The 17,300-nt window shown below is 39.7% G+C and overlaps 1 protein-coding gene across 1 annotated transcript; it reads left to right on the top strand.

Annotated features, from left to right (window-relative positions):
- Window positions 1–13,084: 13,084 nt before the first annotated feature.
- On the top strand, window positions 13,085–14,032 carry LOC140531216 (taste receptor type 2 member 41-like). Its single transcript, XM_072650281.1, has one exon. The coding sequence runs from the start codon at window positions 13,085–13,087 to the stop codon at window positions 14,030–14,032; it is 948 nt and encodes a 315-aa protein (XP_072506382.1).
- The last annotated feature ends 3,268 nt before the right edge of the window (window positions 14,033–17,300 follow it).

A 17,300-nucleotide genomic window follows, 5' to 3' on the forward strand; every position in this document is an offset into this window, starting at 1 on the left:
GGACATCTACATCCATTATTTTGTGGATAACTGAACCCACTGAATCTTTCAGGAGCATCTGTCTGCCTGCTTGGAATGCCCTGCTTCTTCCTAGCTACTTATTCTAACCCAGATCTAGGCCCAGAATCCTGGCCTGGGCTGGACAGTGTGAATTTTCGTCTAAGGGGACAGAGGCCTCTGCCTTGTGGAAGGAGAAAAAAGCCCAATTCTGCACACCATTCTTTAGGAAGACACACAGATAATTAGATAACTATCCCAAAGAGCAAGGTAACCTCCAGAATTACTGTGGAAAAGTTGGATGAAGATATTTCTTTAGGACAAAATCTTGTGGGTGAGACTATAGTGACTCAGTGATGAATATAGTGAGGAAGAATGTAGTCTTTTTAGTGAATTAGGAAATGTCGGTAGTATAGATATCAGACTTTTTCTCACTGAAAATAACAAGCAGGATGGAACCCCATCTCAGTATCCATAGACCTCAGTCCTCAGGATGGGGGATTGTGCAGGAATTCAGGTGACATAAACCCAGAAGTATGGCAGCCTGTCCCTAGAAGGGTGACAATGCTACTTGGCAGGTATTAGAGAGTGTTAAGAGCACACTAGGAAAGTCCTCCTTTCCAGGGTGGCCAAGTTTATATGAAGCTGATTTCATAATCCTTGCTCCTTTTTGGTATAGTTAAACTTTCAGCCTGGTTTCTACCTGCCACTCAGCGCACCTTCCTCTTCCCACTGTCGGTGGGTGGGTATTTTGAGAATGCAGCTTTATTTCAATAAGAACCATTTCTCTTCTTTTCCCAGCATTTGGGTTTTATGTTTCTTGCTTCTGTCAGCTCTTCACAACCGATGTTTGAAGTTTAGAGGATCCTCCCTTTCTTTCTCCAACTGCCTTTCTCTATTTTCTGAAAAGGAAAGTCAGTGTAAAGAAAACTGGTTCTCTAGTCAGATGACCTAGGTTTAAATCCTTCCCTAGGAACTTAAATAATATGTACATAGTTTTGATAAGTATTTCCATTGTAAGACATTTCCTTGGTAATTCTGTGTATTTGATTTTATTCCTCTAAAACATTATTTTGAGAACATGTCCATAAAGTTCACTAGACTCCAAAGGGGACTGGGATTCATAGAATGTTAAAAAAAAAGATGGTTTCTGAATTCCTTTCTAGTTGTATGTTCCTATGACTCCTCTGTGGCAGTTGGGTTGGAATATGAAAATTACCTGAGGCTGTTTCTCACAATCCTCCATCAAGAAATAGTTAAAATTAACAGCTAAGGCATTCTAAACTTTTTTTTTAGTATACAGACTAAGTTGGCTATCCAGTTATGTCTATATCTTTAAATGCACAGAATAAAATATACATGATTACAAAGGAAGACATTTATTTTGAAATGCAATTATTAAAAAAAAATACCACATAATTTTAGGAGAATCTGGGTTAAGAATTCATGTGAAAGAAAAGGGAGACAACTCCTTTAGGAACTGATTGCTTTAGAAACTTTGTCAGGGGAGAAAGTCCTGCATTGAGGATAAATGCTCTTTTCAACGATTTCTGCTACCCTTCTTTCTTAGTCTAAGTCTCTTTCTCCAAGTGACTTCTAAATTTCTGTGTTTGATGACTCTTTTGGGTGACCTTTGGGCCATGATTAAAACATTTTTTTTTCCACACAGGGCCCCCGGCACAAATTTGAAAAGTCTGCAACCATTGAGAATTTTAGTGAAAGCAAGAAAAATGCCTCTATCATTGTTTCAGGACGCAGTGATTCAAAGAAAGGATATGATAAGTACATAAGTTTTAAAGCTCCAAATTCAATTCACTTAAGATCAGGAAAGAAGAAATACAAAGGGATAAAAGAAACAGAGATAGCATGTATTCATAGCCACATGATGACCAGGTAGATAGAGACAATGTTCAGGGCTCCCTCTTTCCATTGCACCTGGCAGCCCATGAATTTCTTTTTCCTCATGTGAAAATTGCCAAAGAACTGAACAAGACTTTGTCCATTCAGTCCTTTTGTATGCACTCATAAGTCTGGATTGCCAGGTAATCCAAAGTCTTTTTTCTTGTTAGCACTCAACAAATCCGTGCAGGTTGTGAAGTGTATATGGGTAAGGAGAGGGTCCTTCCATCATCCATTTCCACAAACATCCTCACTATAATATCCATATGGATTGTCAAGAGGTAGAATATATTGCATGGGTTCTAAAGACTTAAGGATTGGAACCTAATAAACCAGTGCTATTATTATCTCTATTTTTACACTTGAGGAAACTGAGGCAAACAGAAGTTATTTGACTTGCTCAGGGTTGCACAGCTAGTTAGTATCTAAAGCTGGAGCTGGATTCAGGTTTTCATGACTACACACTCAACACTCTATTGTGCTACCAGCTGCCTCTTCAAGGAAAGAGTTTGGCTCAGTGCAGCAGTTCTTGTGGCCTTAGAGAAGCAGAGCAATGCTTAACTTGTCATTATGCTAGACAGGCTTTGGGGTTTCTTAGCTTCTCTGTTTCTCATTTCCTAGCTTTAGTTGCAAGTGTGGGCACCCAAGCTTGATTCATGTCTTTCCCATTCAGTTCTCAAAGGTTGCCAACTTCACCACCTTGGGGCTCAGGATCTTCTCCTGTAGTCCTGAGGTGGGACTGTCTGGAACCGCTCTGGTCCTGCGCTGGTCCCCTGCAGCCATGACAAGAAGGACCTTGCTTAGTGATTTTTCTAGCCACATGGGATAAGAGACTGTTTACCCCTTCTGCTGCTCCCACTCTTCCAGGATTTTCCCAGTGACAGAGAATTTTATGTTCCCCCTAGGATGAGGGGTGGGGACAGGGAATCTTTTGATTTAGAATAAGGGGAAGTTGTGGTAAGGGGAGATCTTAGGACACCAAGGGCTTCATAAAGTCATCATTATTTTAACTCTTAGGGCATTGTTTCTGTCCACATAATTTTCCTACTCAACCACTTGGTAAGAGAATTCTTTAGGGGTAAAGGAGGGAAGGTCATTGTCTTCAGTAGCTGCTTCCTACTGAACAGGGGTTGTAGAGTCTTCCTCAAGAGCCAGAATAGATTGATCAGTGTGGAGTGCCAAATGCAGTGACAACTGAGTCCAGGGTGGAGAAAGGCAAGCCACTAAGGGTCATTAAGGGCAGGGCTTGGTGTCCTAAAAGTTACTATGAGTGAGAAGACACAAAGCAAACCAGGAGTTAAACAAGAACAGACCAAGTATGAATAACAGCAAGTAAAATGACCAATAATGGATCACAATGAGGGAATGAAGGGAGAGAAACCACAACAACCAGGAGGAAGTAGGGAGAAATATCAGGCTGGAGTGGACTTCTTGAATCCAAGAGGTTGCCTATAATACTCTCAAAAGAAGCATTCCATACAGGATCTTCAGGGAATATAGGGTCGAAAACTAGTATCCTAGGCATGATGGTGGCACACCCAGCAATCATGTATTCTGCCTTGCCCCACAGAGTCCCCTATTTGAATTAAGGCATTAGACTTTCAGTGCTGAGGAAGTAGGCCTAATCCTTGGCATAGGGTGGCAATCAGGAATCAGGTGGGCTAGGAACAGAAGTGGGGTTCAGAATACAAGTTCCCAAGGTGAGGGGCTTCAATGCATAGTCTTCTTTGTTCACTTTTCTGGCTAGTCACACCCTGAATCTTATTTCACATGTCAAATCCTGCCTCCAGCTTGCTTCTCTGCCTCAGCACTGCTGTCTGCTTCACCATCCACCCAAATGATTTTGGGAGAGGGACAAAGGCACTGTCCCTGCATCCAGGGGATGAGGAGAGTATACAACAGGTATCCCCGTTGTATGACCATCTCAAGGTGGACACCACAGTCTAGGAGACACTAATCTGACAAACACAAGTTCATTATGCAGGCCCCAAATGAAGGGAGAATTAAAAGTAATGTCAGAAAAGAGGAAAAACAAAGAAAGAAATCAAGAGCCCCACGATATTATTATTTACTTTTGACATACAGGATTTTCTGATCTTATTATTTTCTCAAAAGTTTCCACTTTGATTCCAATTTCTTTTGGAGGATCAGATGCTATTGAGGATCCAGCTCTATACATGTAAATAGAAGTAACAACACTTTCTCAGGTAGAAGCTTTCTACCCTTGAGCTTCACAGTTATACAGATGAATTTACTTATAAGAGACTGACTTTTCCTCCATGGTTACCATAAAAGACTTGGGAGGATCCTTAAGTCATTAATTCTAAAGCAGTGCATGGCAATAAGTTGCTTATAACAGAACATGTTTGTACCCCAGAACATAGAACACACAGTATTAATTCCAGAGTAGTAACAAACTTGGAATGAAGTTGACTTTTCCATTAATACAAAAATATTCCGTGTTACTTCCCTCTAAGAAAACTGTACTGAAATTCTTTTCCTCAAACTGAAAATACTTTTGATCTAGTTTCAGTAATTAAGAGAATAACAGCTAGGTCCCTCAGTCATTGTACCAATACACAATTATTTTAACACCATTTTGAAACTTTTAAGGACCTTATTCCATTTAGACATGTACCTAGTAACAGGCATATGACTAATCTAAATATCCATTTACTAAGTTATTTAATGTATAAAAAGAATATAATCTTAGGCTTAATATCTCACATTTTAAACACACACTCTAATATGGAAACTCAGTTGTATCCCAGCCTTAGTCTATGGGATAATTGTGTTTATACTTTGTTTCACAGATTTTTTCTCTCTTTGTCTATTTCCATATCATTCAGAAAGAATGTTCTCTTCCAGAGATTTAATCTTTCACATGGCTATACAGGAGTACTAACTTACCCAATTGGGGAACAGAATAACTACTCATTCAGATTGACTTCTTGCTTTGATTACAGAAATTTGCCATAAAAAGGAAAAGCAAGGACATGACTAGTAAAACATCACAGTTTTGCAAACACCTAGCATCACTTTCACCTTACTGCCAGACTCAGGAATACTCAAGTGGGAAACATTCCTATTCAAAGGAACACAATGGAGAAACTGAGCCTAGGTAGAGGCTAGAATTGTCCTCTCAGCTGTTCTAGAGGAAGATCTCTACCTGTAATGGTCACATTTTCTCCGAGTAGCTTGTGGCACTTCTCTCAGATGCTGAATTGATTTTTGATGTAATTTTATGATCCATCAGATACCTCAAAACATAGTTCCTTATAGTTCCAAGAGCTTTTACCTCACATGGCAAATTTCACTAATCAAAAATTTACCAGGACTCGTATCTCAAATTTTAAATTTGTCCTGATGCAAAGTCAGTTACTAGAGATCGTTTTTATATATTTTCAAATTCTCGCTGAAACAAGTTCCTTCTTTAGGAACTCCATGACTACTCAGAAGGAATTCTGCTACACAGAAGACTTTACACAGGCTTGATAAGAATTTATGACTAGATGGCTTCAATAATCCTTGTTTTAGTTAACAACCTCATAATCTGATAGTACAATTAATAATCTAACACCAGGTAGATTATAAGAGAAATGGATTTTCTGATAAGATAGGTAATGCAAAATTACACAGTATGAGAAAAATGCAGAAATACATCCATGCCACAAGCATGTATTTAAAACTTGAAACAGAACCAATTAATTACCAATCAAGTGACTGTTAGTTGAATGAGCAAATCAAATCTAGAGTCATAATCACTAGTGCTAACATTTTAATTTCTAAGGCCCCATACTGTCAGCATTTTAAAAGAAAAGATTATTATCCACAGATTCATGCTTTTGCTAGCCTAGGGGAAACTCCTGCTGAGTCCAGCTGCAAGGATCTGGTGGCCAGGATGCCAGGAGAGAATGGAGATCCTGTGGGCATTGGCGTGGGGACAGGGAGTATTGGGGTACAGAAGGAAGGGAGTACCCACAGTTTTCCCAGTTCCTAGTGAAGAGTGAAATGAGGGAATTGGACTTACCCTTCTAAGTAGGGTTTTGGAAGGTGTGTCCAGGTCCATAGCCTCTAACTGCTGGACTCAGAGCCTTCCAGTCTTGGCTGGAAAGGAGTTCCTTGTTTCTTTTATCTTTGAGATTTAAGAGACTTGAAAATGCATAACCCTCAATGGAGCGTAAGAAAAGAATAGGGAGAGAGGGGGTGTACATTTAGGCAGTTTTTCTAGGCTCAGAGGACCACAGACTCACCTCTCCAACATCCCACGAGGAAGAGGAGCAACACAGGGTGCAGAGACTCTGAAACTGGAGCACATGGACCCCCAAATAAAACCAAGTGCAGAGGTCCACTGGGCACAGAGACCCCAAATACAGTTTGCAGGGATCCCCAAAGAAAACCAGACTCAAAGGCACACAGGACAGAGACCCTAAAACCAGGGTACAGAGGCCCACCTCTCCCAACATCCCATGGGAGAGAGGAAGGAACAATATAGGATAAACGAAGGTACAGGAGGAACAACACAGGTTAAAGTCTGTTCAAGCAGAACAAGGTGCCTTTTCCTTAGGTTTTGGAGACCAAATTTCCTACTAAGCTTGTTTTGTTTAGAAACCCCCTTCACAAATTACTTTTCTGGATTATATTGATCAGCCTGTGTCACAATGGAACACTAGTCATTTTTCCTTAAGATCTCCTCCCAAATTCCCCTCTCAGCAGTCTCCAAGCAACCTTTCCACACTTTTCCCAGAGTCCCAGAATGAGTGGAAAAAAAAATGTGATCTACCCAACACAAGGACATCCCCTTATACAAGGGTCAACAATCTTACTGATCTCCAAGAAGTCAGTGGAACTACAGATGCCACTGGCAGTGTCTGGGCACTCCAGGGATCTCACTGCTAGGGAGACAGTGGGAGAAGAAAGTCTGGGGAAGATAACAAAAGGGCACTTACCACTTATCCCAGTGGCTAGGAGAATGTCATCAGAGTTCAATTATGTTTGGACTCCCACGTTTAGACACCATTATGTTGAAGATAGAGATGGAAGAGCTGGTTCAAAATGTGAATGAATTCACTTAGACCTTCTCTGTAGCCATTGGGAGATTCATTGACACAAAAGCAGAGGGCCTGAGATTTAGTAAGGAGCTAAACAAAGGACAAAGGTATTATTTTCTTCAACATTTGTTTTGGATTTCCTTTAGCAAGCTGTTGATTCATTTTTCATGATTTACTTGCACCCCTCTCATTTCTCTTCCCAGTTTAACTTTACTTCTCTTATTTTCTTCCATGACCTGAGACAAATTCCTATTTTTTCTTGGAGGCTTTGGATGAAGGAGCTTTGGGTTTGTTGTCTTCCTCTGGCTGTATGTTATAATCTTCCTTGTCATCAATGATGTATGAAAATAACTTCTTCACTGAGAAAGTAAGAATCTGTAGTCTCTTTCTCCATACCCACCCCCACCTTTTCTTGCTTTCCCAGTCAGTTATTTGACTTTTGAGCTCTTTGTTAAGTGGAGGGCTCCAGAAGTAGCCTCTATTTCAGCAGTGTCTGCTGCAGCTGTAGGGCTGGAGCCAGGACTGAGGGTGAGGCTGGGTCTGGGGTCAGGCCATGCTCCCCTCTCTGTCAGGTGAGAGACTCGTCCCATTGACCTTCAGTGCTGTCTTTGATGTTTATTGGTTGAAAAGATTAGAAACTGCAGCAGCTGCCAGTGATTCAATGTCCTAAGGTCTGCTCCAGTTCTGTCCATACTGGCACAGTCCATGACAAACCAAATTCTACTCCCAGCGTGACCTGATAGACCTTCCTGTCCCTTCCCATCCCTTCCTGTCTACCTTTAGTACATCATTCTGTGGTTTCTGCAGCTCCAGAATACATTCAGTCAATTTTTCCAGGGTTTTTGAGGAATTTGGTGGCAGAGCTCTAGCAGGTCCCTGTTTCTCTTCTACCATCTTGGCTCTGCCTCTCAAGAACCCTTATTTTATAGGAAATTTTTCTATAAACCAAGCCAAAATCTGTCCCTTCTCAGATTCTCTCATTTGCTAATAATTCTATCATTTCAGCACAAGTGAAAAAAATAAAACAAAAAATATATATCTTCAAATATTTAAGAATTTTTATTATTTTGTTTTCTTTTTTCCAGGCTAAACAAACTCAGTTTGAGCCAACTCCCAAAAGGAATGGTCTCCTGCCTCTTCACCATCCTGATGGCCCTTCTCTTGTCAGCATTCATTCTAATATATAGCTACTAAATCATTATATTTAATCAAGATCATGATCATGATACTTAAAACATGATGTGACTAGGGCAGAGAACAAGGGAACTAAAAATCTCCCCAGCGGTGGACACCATATTTCTCTTAATGCCCCTTAAGGTTAAACTAGTTCTTTTGGCTGCTAAATCATCTATTGATTCACACTGAGTTTGCTTCCACTAACGTTGCATCCACCTTGCCGTTTTCATACGAATTGTTCTCTGACCATTCCTTTTCTGGGCTTTAGGCCACCTCTAATTAATATGTTATTACATTCATCGTCCTCTTGGATATTTGGTGGCTCTGACACCTGGAATATTTAAAATGCATTCACGTATTTATCTCCCATCTGGTTTTCCTGAAGGAAATTTACTAGCTGGTTGTTATGGCTGGTTCAATTCTTGGCTTCAATTCTCCAGAGGTCCCCTGAAGATCACTACTCCATATTATTCTACCTAAGGGTCTCTCGCAGACTTCAATTCCCTTTCTGTTAGAAGCTTGCCTTTCTTTCCAGGGCAGCTTCCCATGCTTCTTTTTAGGTTAACTTGAATTCTTACTTCATTTTCTTTTTTTTTTTAAATTTTTATTTTTAACAGATTTATAACAGATGAAGCAATTAAAACTTTTGCTCAGGTAATACTTCTTTTTAAAGCATTTACAATATGGGCCACAAAAGAATTTTGCTTTTAAAACATTAACCAACTGAGACACAAATAATATTTATGTTGTTACCTTCACAAGCTCTTGACCTAATTGTCTCCACAGTATTACTAAGAATTAAAGGACCATAGCTTATTGTTGTTGTCTAAAGTCCTATGCCTAATAGCTTAATTTTAGACTTAACCTCGGATGTTCCCCTACCAATAATCTACAATTGAATAGATCTGGTATTAAGTTTACAAACATTTTGAATATAGGAAAATGCCACCAAGAGTAGGGACATTGCAGGGATACAGTATCTCCCCGACTTCATGTCAATTCCAGGCAGGATTAGATTATCCACTTGCCTTCAGTCAGGCTTAAAGTCTGCCAGGTGTTAGTGGGGAAATTGAGTCAGGAGAATCCTACCTCAGCCCAGGCTGAATAGCCGCTCTCTCACCCTTCCCATGAGATCACCTTAAGAATTTCATACCAGCATCTCACCAGCTTACTGGCATCATGGACTGGAGGCTCAGATCGCCTTTCTTGCTACCCTTACCTGGAGTTAGACTCAGAGTAACAGTCACTTAATAGTCCCATAGCATCCAAAAATGGCAAGTTCTAATAACCAGGTTTCAAATATGATTATAATTTCACTTTGGCTAAGGAACATCTTTTCAGGGAAATATTAAGTGGCTTACATGCCTTTCTATACATGTTCTAGTTTCTGATTAAATAGGGATCATAAAATCAAATTTACTATTAAAACCTTAAATTTTCCATCGATGCCAAATTTTGCCCAAGGTTACCTTCCTTGAGGGAATTTAGACTGAAATTCTTTTCCTCAAACTAAAGATGTCATTGATTTATTCTCAGTCATTAATTCAGTCAAATGTTTTAATACTAATTGCTTTTACCTCACTTTGTAACATGTCCAATTTTTCTCCCCATCACTCTCCTCCCCCTGCTTCCTAATACTTTGCATTCTGATTATTCTTTCCCTCAATGTATCCTCCCTTCTATCACACCCCACCCTTCCCTTATCCCCATCCTCTCTCTTTTCTTGTAGGGCAAGATAAATTTCTTTACCCCATTCCCTGTAGTTGTTATTTCCCGATTATATGCAATAAAAATTCTCAACATTCTTTGTAATGCTTTGAATTCCAACTTCTCTCCCTCCCCTTCTCCCTCGCCAGCCCCACTGAGAAGGGAAGCAATTCAATACAGGCTAAATATGTGTTCTTTTGCAAAAGACTTCCATAATAATCATGTTGTGTAATACTAATTATATTGCCCTCTGTCCTACTCTATCTCCCCTTATTTTTCCCCCTACAATTGATGTTGTCTCCTCTTGAAGGTGTTTATTTCTAGTGACTCCCTTCTCCCATTTGCCTTCCCTTCTAACATGCCCCTCATCCCACTTGCCACCTCTTCTCTTACTTTCCTGTGGTGTGATATAAATTTTCATATCACATTCAGTGAGCATGTTATTCCCTTCTTCAGCCACATGAGGAGAGTGGCTTTATTTTTCCCCTCTCCCCTTCTCCCTTATCTCCTCCATTGAAAAGGATTTTTCTAATCTCTTTTATGAATTATAGCCTGCCCCATTCCATTACTCCCTTTCTTTTTCCGGAATTTTCCTCCTTCACCTCTTAATTTTTATTTTATTTTATTTTTTTGTGTGTGGATATCATCTCTTCTTATATAACACACCCTGTACTCTCTAACTAGCTATGTGTATGTGTGTGTGTGTATGTACAATCTCTCCAACTATCCAAATACTGAGAAAAGATTCAAGAGTTAAAAATATTTTCTTTCCATGTAGTAATGTAAACAGTTCAGCTTTAGAGAGTCTTTTATGATTTTTATTTCCTGTTTACCTTTTCATGTTTCTTTTGATTCTTGTCTTGCAAGTCAAATTTTTATATATAAATCTGGTCTTTTTTTCAACATGAACGATTGAAAGTCATCCATATCATTGAATAACCATTTTTCCCTTGAAGTATTATACTCAGATTTGCTGGGTGGGTGATTCTTGGTTTCAATCCCAATTTCTTTGACCTCTGAAATATCCCATTCCAAGCCCTTCAATCCCTTAATTTTGATGCTGCCAGATCCTGTGTTATCCTGATTGTATTTCCACAGTACTCAAATTGTTTCTTTCTAGCTGCTTGCAGTATTTTCTTCTTGATCTGGGAAGTCTGAAATTTGGCCACAATATTCCTAGGAGTTTCTCTGTTCAGGTCTCTTTCAAGAGGTGATCAGTGGATTGTTTCAATATTTATTTTGTCCTCTGATTCTAGAACATCAGGGAAGTTTTCCTTGATAATTTCATGGAAGATATTGTCTAAGCTCTTTTTTTGATCATGGCTTTCAGGTAGTCCAATAATTTTAAAATTATTTCTCCTGGATCTATTTTCCAGGTCAGTTGTTTTTCCAATGAGATGTTCCACATTATCTTCTATTTTTTCAAATTTTTGGTTTTGCTTACTAACTGATTGGTTTAATTCATAGTCATTCATTGCCCTGAACTCAATTCTCTCCTTCAATGAATTATTTTGTTCAGGGAGCTTTTGAACCTTCTCCTCCATTTGGCTAATTCTGCTTTTTAAAACCTCCTTGTCCTCATTGGCTTTTTGGACCTCTTTTTCCAATTGAGTTAGCCTCTTTGTAAAGCTATTGTTTTCCTCAGCATTTTTTTTTTTTTTAGTTCTCCTTTAGTAAGCTACTAACTTGTTTTTTAAGGTCTTCTATTGCCTGAACTCAGTTTAAGTTTCCTTTGGAGGCAGAGGCCTTCACTTCTTTTGACAGTAAGTCTTGTTCTTCCTCATCTGAAAGGATGAGGGGAGACACCCATTCTCTAAGAAAGTAGCCATTTATGGTATTCTTTTTCTTCCCTTTTTTGGGCATTTTCCCAGCCAGTTACTTGACTTCTGAGTTTCCTCTCCACAACCAACTGGACTCCAGTTCCACCAAGCCAGCACTGGGGACTGAGATTCAGATGAGCTGCTCACAAACCTCAGGGGATTTAGGCAGGGCTGCTAGGCTGTGTGAGATTAAGATCAGCTGCTCAGGTGGGGGCAAGGCCACCACCCAGGGCTCAGTTCCCTCAGGGGGTTAAAAATGAGACTTTCAACAAAGGATGCTGGCTACTGTATGCTTTGGGAGCCCTTGTCTGCTGCTGCCTCTACTGCTGCAACCTGAGGAGGCCAGAGTTATGGGGACACCCTGCTCCCTTCTTGGCCAGCCTAAAAGACCCTGTCCCTGACCTTTTGTGCCTCTGGGTTGAGGGATCTGCACTGCTGCTGGAGATTCTGTCCCTGAAGCCTGCTTGGATCTGCTCCTCTCAGTGCTGCGTGGCCAAAGCAGGGATGGGCTCTGCTCCATGTCTGGTGTGACAGACCTTTCCCTTTGGTCTTTCAGGTCACTCTGGTATAGAAATCTGCTCCACTCCATTTTTCTGTGGCTTCTGCTGCTCTAGAATTTGTTGAGAGTTCTTCTTTACAGGTATTTTATGGGCTGTGGAGTAAGAGCTATCATATGTGTATCTTTCCACTCTGCCATCTTAGCTCCTCCCCTAGTTCATTTTCAAAGCTGAGATTATTGACAGGTTTACCATTCTTACTCCCTTCCCTGTTTATTTATCATTAGGTAAAGGCCCCTCCTGAAGGAGTGTTTATAAAGAAAAAGAATAATTTGTACATATAGTCACAAAAAGGTAATTCTTCTTCTTACCCTTACCTATAATAAAAGGACATCACACACCCTATACTCCAAATGCTGGCAGCTTGTCTGGAAGATAGTTGTGTCTTCAGGGAGTGAGTTTGGGAGGCAGTTTGGTACAGTGAAAGGAGCGATTCCCACCTTGGATGCTTAATACCTGTGTGACCTTGGGCAAGTCACAACCTTGCTGGTCCTCAATTTTTTCATTCGCAAAATTTGGGGATGGGACTAGACAACTCCAGAAGACCCTTCTAAGCCTTGACACATGATATTATGGAAGAAAGACTCAGCTTCCATGAGAGGAGCCCAGAGAAATTATTTTCACTGATCCAGGCAAGGAATGCAAATCATACACGTTTGAAAAGAGCAGTTGTAACAGAGACTGGTGGAGATTTGCATTCATACAGAGCTTCATGGACCTTTCCTCCCCAACCTCACAAAACTCTCTGATTATACTGTTCCTGAGAAAGAAAGGACAGAGCATTCTCCCTGTACATCTCATCAAGCAAAACAGGAGTTCTATGAATTAGTGGCTAGTACATATCTAAACAAGAGCTTTCTGTGTAGGAGTGACTGAAATGGTGGGACCATTCTCAATCTTCACCATGGTTCTTTTTGTTCTATTATGCTTCCTGGGGATTATGGCTAATGGTTTCATTGTTCTGGTACTTGGAAGGGAATGGGTTCGATGCCATCAACTGTCTCCCTGTGACATGATCCTCATTAGTTTGGGTGCCTCCCGCTTTTTCCTGCAGTGGGTTAGAATGATACACAGCTTTTATTATTTTTTTCACGATCTACGATATTCCAAGGAGTCTGCCCACCAGTTCTTTGGGATTTACTGGGATTTTCTGAATACAGTCACATTCTGGTTTGCCACTTGGCTTGGTGTTCTCTTCTGTGTGAAGATTGCAAACTTTACTCACCCCATTTTCCTTTGGCTGAAGTGGAGAGTAAAGGGACTAGTGCCTTGGTTTTTACTATTCTCCCTGCTAATCTCTTTCATCATCACCATGTTGTTTTTTGCGGGGAACAATGTTTTATATCAAGCATTCTTACAGGGGACATTTTTTGAGAATGGAACCTTATATGACTTCACTAGGAAACTAGAAATCCATTATTTTTTTCCTTTGAAACTCATTGCTATGTGTATCCCCTCTTCTTTGTTTTTAGTCTCCATAGTTCTCCTGATTACCTCTTTGCAGAGACATTTCTGGAAAATGAAACGTAGTGCCAACAGTGCCCGGGATCCTAGTATTCAGGCTCACATGAGAGCTCTGAAATTGCTGGTCTCCTTCCTGGTCCTTTATGGTCTTTCTTTCATGTCTTCTATCATTGATAAAATGTTTTCAGGTATTGGGAGCACCTGGTACTGGCCTTGGCAAATTGTGATTTACCTGTGCACATCTGTTCATCCCGTCATCCTTATCTTTGGCAACTCCCACCTAGGAGGGGCACTCATGAAGCTTCTTCTTGTTCTGCCTAAAGCCTTTTGGAAGGACAAGGGAGCATCATCTCCTACCTAAGACATGCACCTCTCTTTCCCATACCAAAGAAAACCAAGGACTGGAGCAGAACATATCATTTGACTTTAAAATTTTTATCCTATTGAAGTCCAGATAAAAGTTGAACATTTTCCTCATTCCTTCTTCTTGTACTCGGATATTCAAATGAATTTGTGACATCATGAATTTAGTAGTATCTGACTTCCAACGAGACCTTATTGATGCTTGCATCTATCTTCCCATCCTGTTTCACTCTTATTCTTCCTTGAGTTCACCATGAGAGGTCTCTAGCCTGCATGATTGAGGCCTTCCTTGTCCGTGATGTTTGGACAGTGCCAGCGTAATACCCTGGTTGTCCTCTTGTCATTTTTCACCCTTGTCATTTTGTTCCATTCTTTTAAGAAAAAACCCCAGAAATCATGCAGTTTTCAAAAGACATTGTTTTTCCTTTTTGAAATAAACACAGTGTCTTTCTTCAAAGAGCCCTCAGGAATGATCACTTCTGGGTTGTCATTCCAAAATAAAGTTTTCAAGGCTGTCACAGATGCTTCTTCTATCACAATATCCATGTGATGAAATCCTTTTCTTTGTATATTGACAAAACCTTAAAATTTCTGTTTAAATATTATTTTAAACCTTTTTTCTGTCTAGAACAGATACATTACATATCTATATTATACTAAACATATAGCTAGATTATACACATTGAATATATATACACATTTATACCTACACAAACAATGCATACTTTAAAACCTGCATTGCAAGCAGACCAAATATTCACTTGCAAGTATCTAATTTATGATATTAAATTATTATTAGTAGTAGTAGTATGGATGAAAATAATAGAAATCTTAGAATGAATTACCATTTGTTCTAAGATAACTCTCTCTCTCTCTCTCTCTCTCTCTCTCTCTCTCTCTCTCTCTCTCTCTCTCTCTCACTCTGCTTTCTTGCCTGCCTCTATACCTATACTATACTTATACCTGTATCTATATCTAAACCTATTCATGTAACCTTATCAATAAGATATCTGTACCCCATCTGTGTTTATATTCATCTCTATCTCCATCTTTGTCTCTAATCTTCACATATCTACAAGCAAAAGATGTGTCTTTTACTCCTTCTTAACAATTTTCCCTTGGTTCTATAGCAGAGACCATTATCCATATTCTTGGACCAGTCTAGAATATTTTATAGAATTCTCTGCTCTTAATATACTATTTGTCTAAAACAAGAAGAGAGCAAATGGAAAAAATCTTCCTGAGTCCATTTCTTTTCTCCCCGAAGGTCCTTCTTTTTCTCTCCAAGTTACCAATCCCAACAATCATCATGAATCAGGCAGGCAGACTTTTTCTTCCAGTTACTCAAAAGAAAAAAAGGAACAGCAAGAAATATTCAAAGAGTCCAGCAATTACTATGCAAAAATATACTTTGTGAATTACCCATAGTCTACACCATGATTCTTATGCCTACTAGGCACACTGCAAAGTTTGAAAATGAATTTTGTTTTCTTAGTGTCCTCTTGTAATCTGTGGGTCTCATAGGCTCAAAAACTTATTAACTTCGAGTGTCATATTTAGATTTTCCCCTAGGTTTTCTCCTTGGCCCTCACAAAGCCAAAAACAGTCACAGGGAAGAGGTAGGAAGTTGAACAGAGGACAGTCCAGTCATGGAAGCAGTTGTGCAAATAGAAGGGGAAGACTGTTTTCCAGACAGTCTGGCATAACCTAGCAGAAGTTGGAAGGGAAAGTAGGCCTGGGGAAAGGTGAGTCCTGGTAATAGGATAATGGTAGTGATGACCCCAGTAGCATAGGACAACAGATGACTTCAAGGGGAATTGTGGAATGGGGTGGGGGGTCTTAGGGTATAACTGTTCTCAGGAGGCAGCATCCTCCACTGGATGCTGGCACACTAGGATAAATCCCTCTTCATTGCATGTCAGTGAAAGCTGTGACGGATTTCCATTTCCTATAGAATAAAATCTGAATTCCTCATATTTCAAGCATTCAAGGCCCTCTATCTTTTGTTCCCTCCCAAACTCTTCCTCCTTATCTCTCCTCCCACACATTATTCCCTAAAATTGTGGTCAAAGTATCTACTTTTTTTCTTCAGCATAGTAGCCTGACTCCAGGCATTCCCTCTGCCTGGCATGCCCTTCTCTCTCCTTTCAACTCATCTAAGTTTTACATTCCATTTAAGCATAAACTTTAAGTCCCATCTTCTCTATGAAAATCTTTCTTCCTTTGTTTTCAGTGATTGCTTCTTGCTGAGAAATCCTGAAGGATATATTGAATATATCATTTACTTGTCACTTAAAATGTTCTGTCTTATACTAATTTTATTTATAAGTATGTGTTTATGTCTCTGATGAGATTGTAGCTCCCTTGGAGGAAGAGGGCATATAAGATGCCTCTTTTGAATCCTTTGGACCTAGCATAATGCCTTCTCCACAGTGAATACTTGGAAAAATACTTGATGATGGTGATTGAGAAGGAGAGGTTATGTTGAATCTATTTTTGCATCCTTAGTAACTAGCATTAGACTTTGCCTAAAGTAAATGTTTAATAAATGCTTGTTGAATAAAGCTGAACAGTGATAATGATGGATGATATTGGTGGTAGTACAGACTGGAATAAGAGAATCATCAGAGCTGGGATTCAATCTCGAGTAGTATTTGGGGAAAGAGGAACAGTTTCTCTTTTATTCTGTCCAAAAAAGAGGGCAAGAGGCTGACTATATCTTATCCCTGTGAGTCCGGTTTATGTTGCTCAGATTGCCTTTCCTTACCACTCGTGCACAAACTGTGGCGCAGTGGCCTCTGACACTGGGTCAAATGGAGTGAGATTGGTCTTAAACTCCAAAGTTATTATTTCATTAACTGTTATTTACACATAGAATTTAGGATGGAGTGTTTCCAAATATAGCTTATGTCTAGGTTTCTATAAAAGTGGGTAGAACTAGCTCTTGGGTAACTACTCATGGTAACATGTGGTCTTGAATACAAGACTGACTACATTTTGACCCTACTGAAAATTCAGGAACTTCAGGGGAGGGAATTCAAATGTAGAAATCACAGTGGAATTCTCAAAGATTTATCAACATTACAGACAATTCTCTTTATTTTCTAGGTGCTTCCACTTTTCACAGGGTCCTGTAGACTGACTCAGCACAACTCTGTAGTTTGGACTTTCCTACAAAGTAAACTGAACTTGGGGTTACCATCAGGGCAACACTCTGATATTCTAGTGATTCTTCTTCCTATGAGTCCTATATAGACTCCTGCAAA

The sequence above is a fragment of the Notamacropus eugenii genome, chromosome 3 (genome assembly GCF_028372415.1).
Source record: "Notamacropus eugenii isolate mMacEug1 chromosome 3, mMacEug1.pri_v2, whole genome shotgun sequence".
NCBI lineage: Eukaryota > Metazoa > Chordata > Mammalia > Diprotodontia > Macropodidae > Notamacropus > Notamacropus eugenii.

Bases quoted from the DNA above. Each gene is read 5' to 3' on its own strand.
- LOC140531216 (XM_072650281.1), top strand. From the start codon at position 13,085: ATGGTGGGACCATTCTCAATCTTCACCATGGTTCTTTTTGTTCTATTA.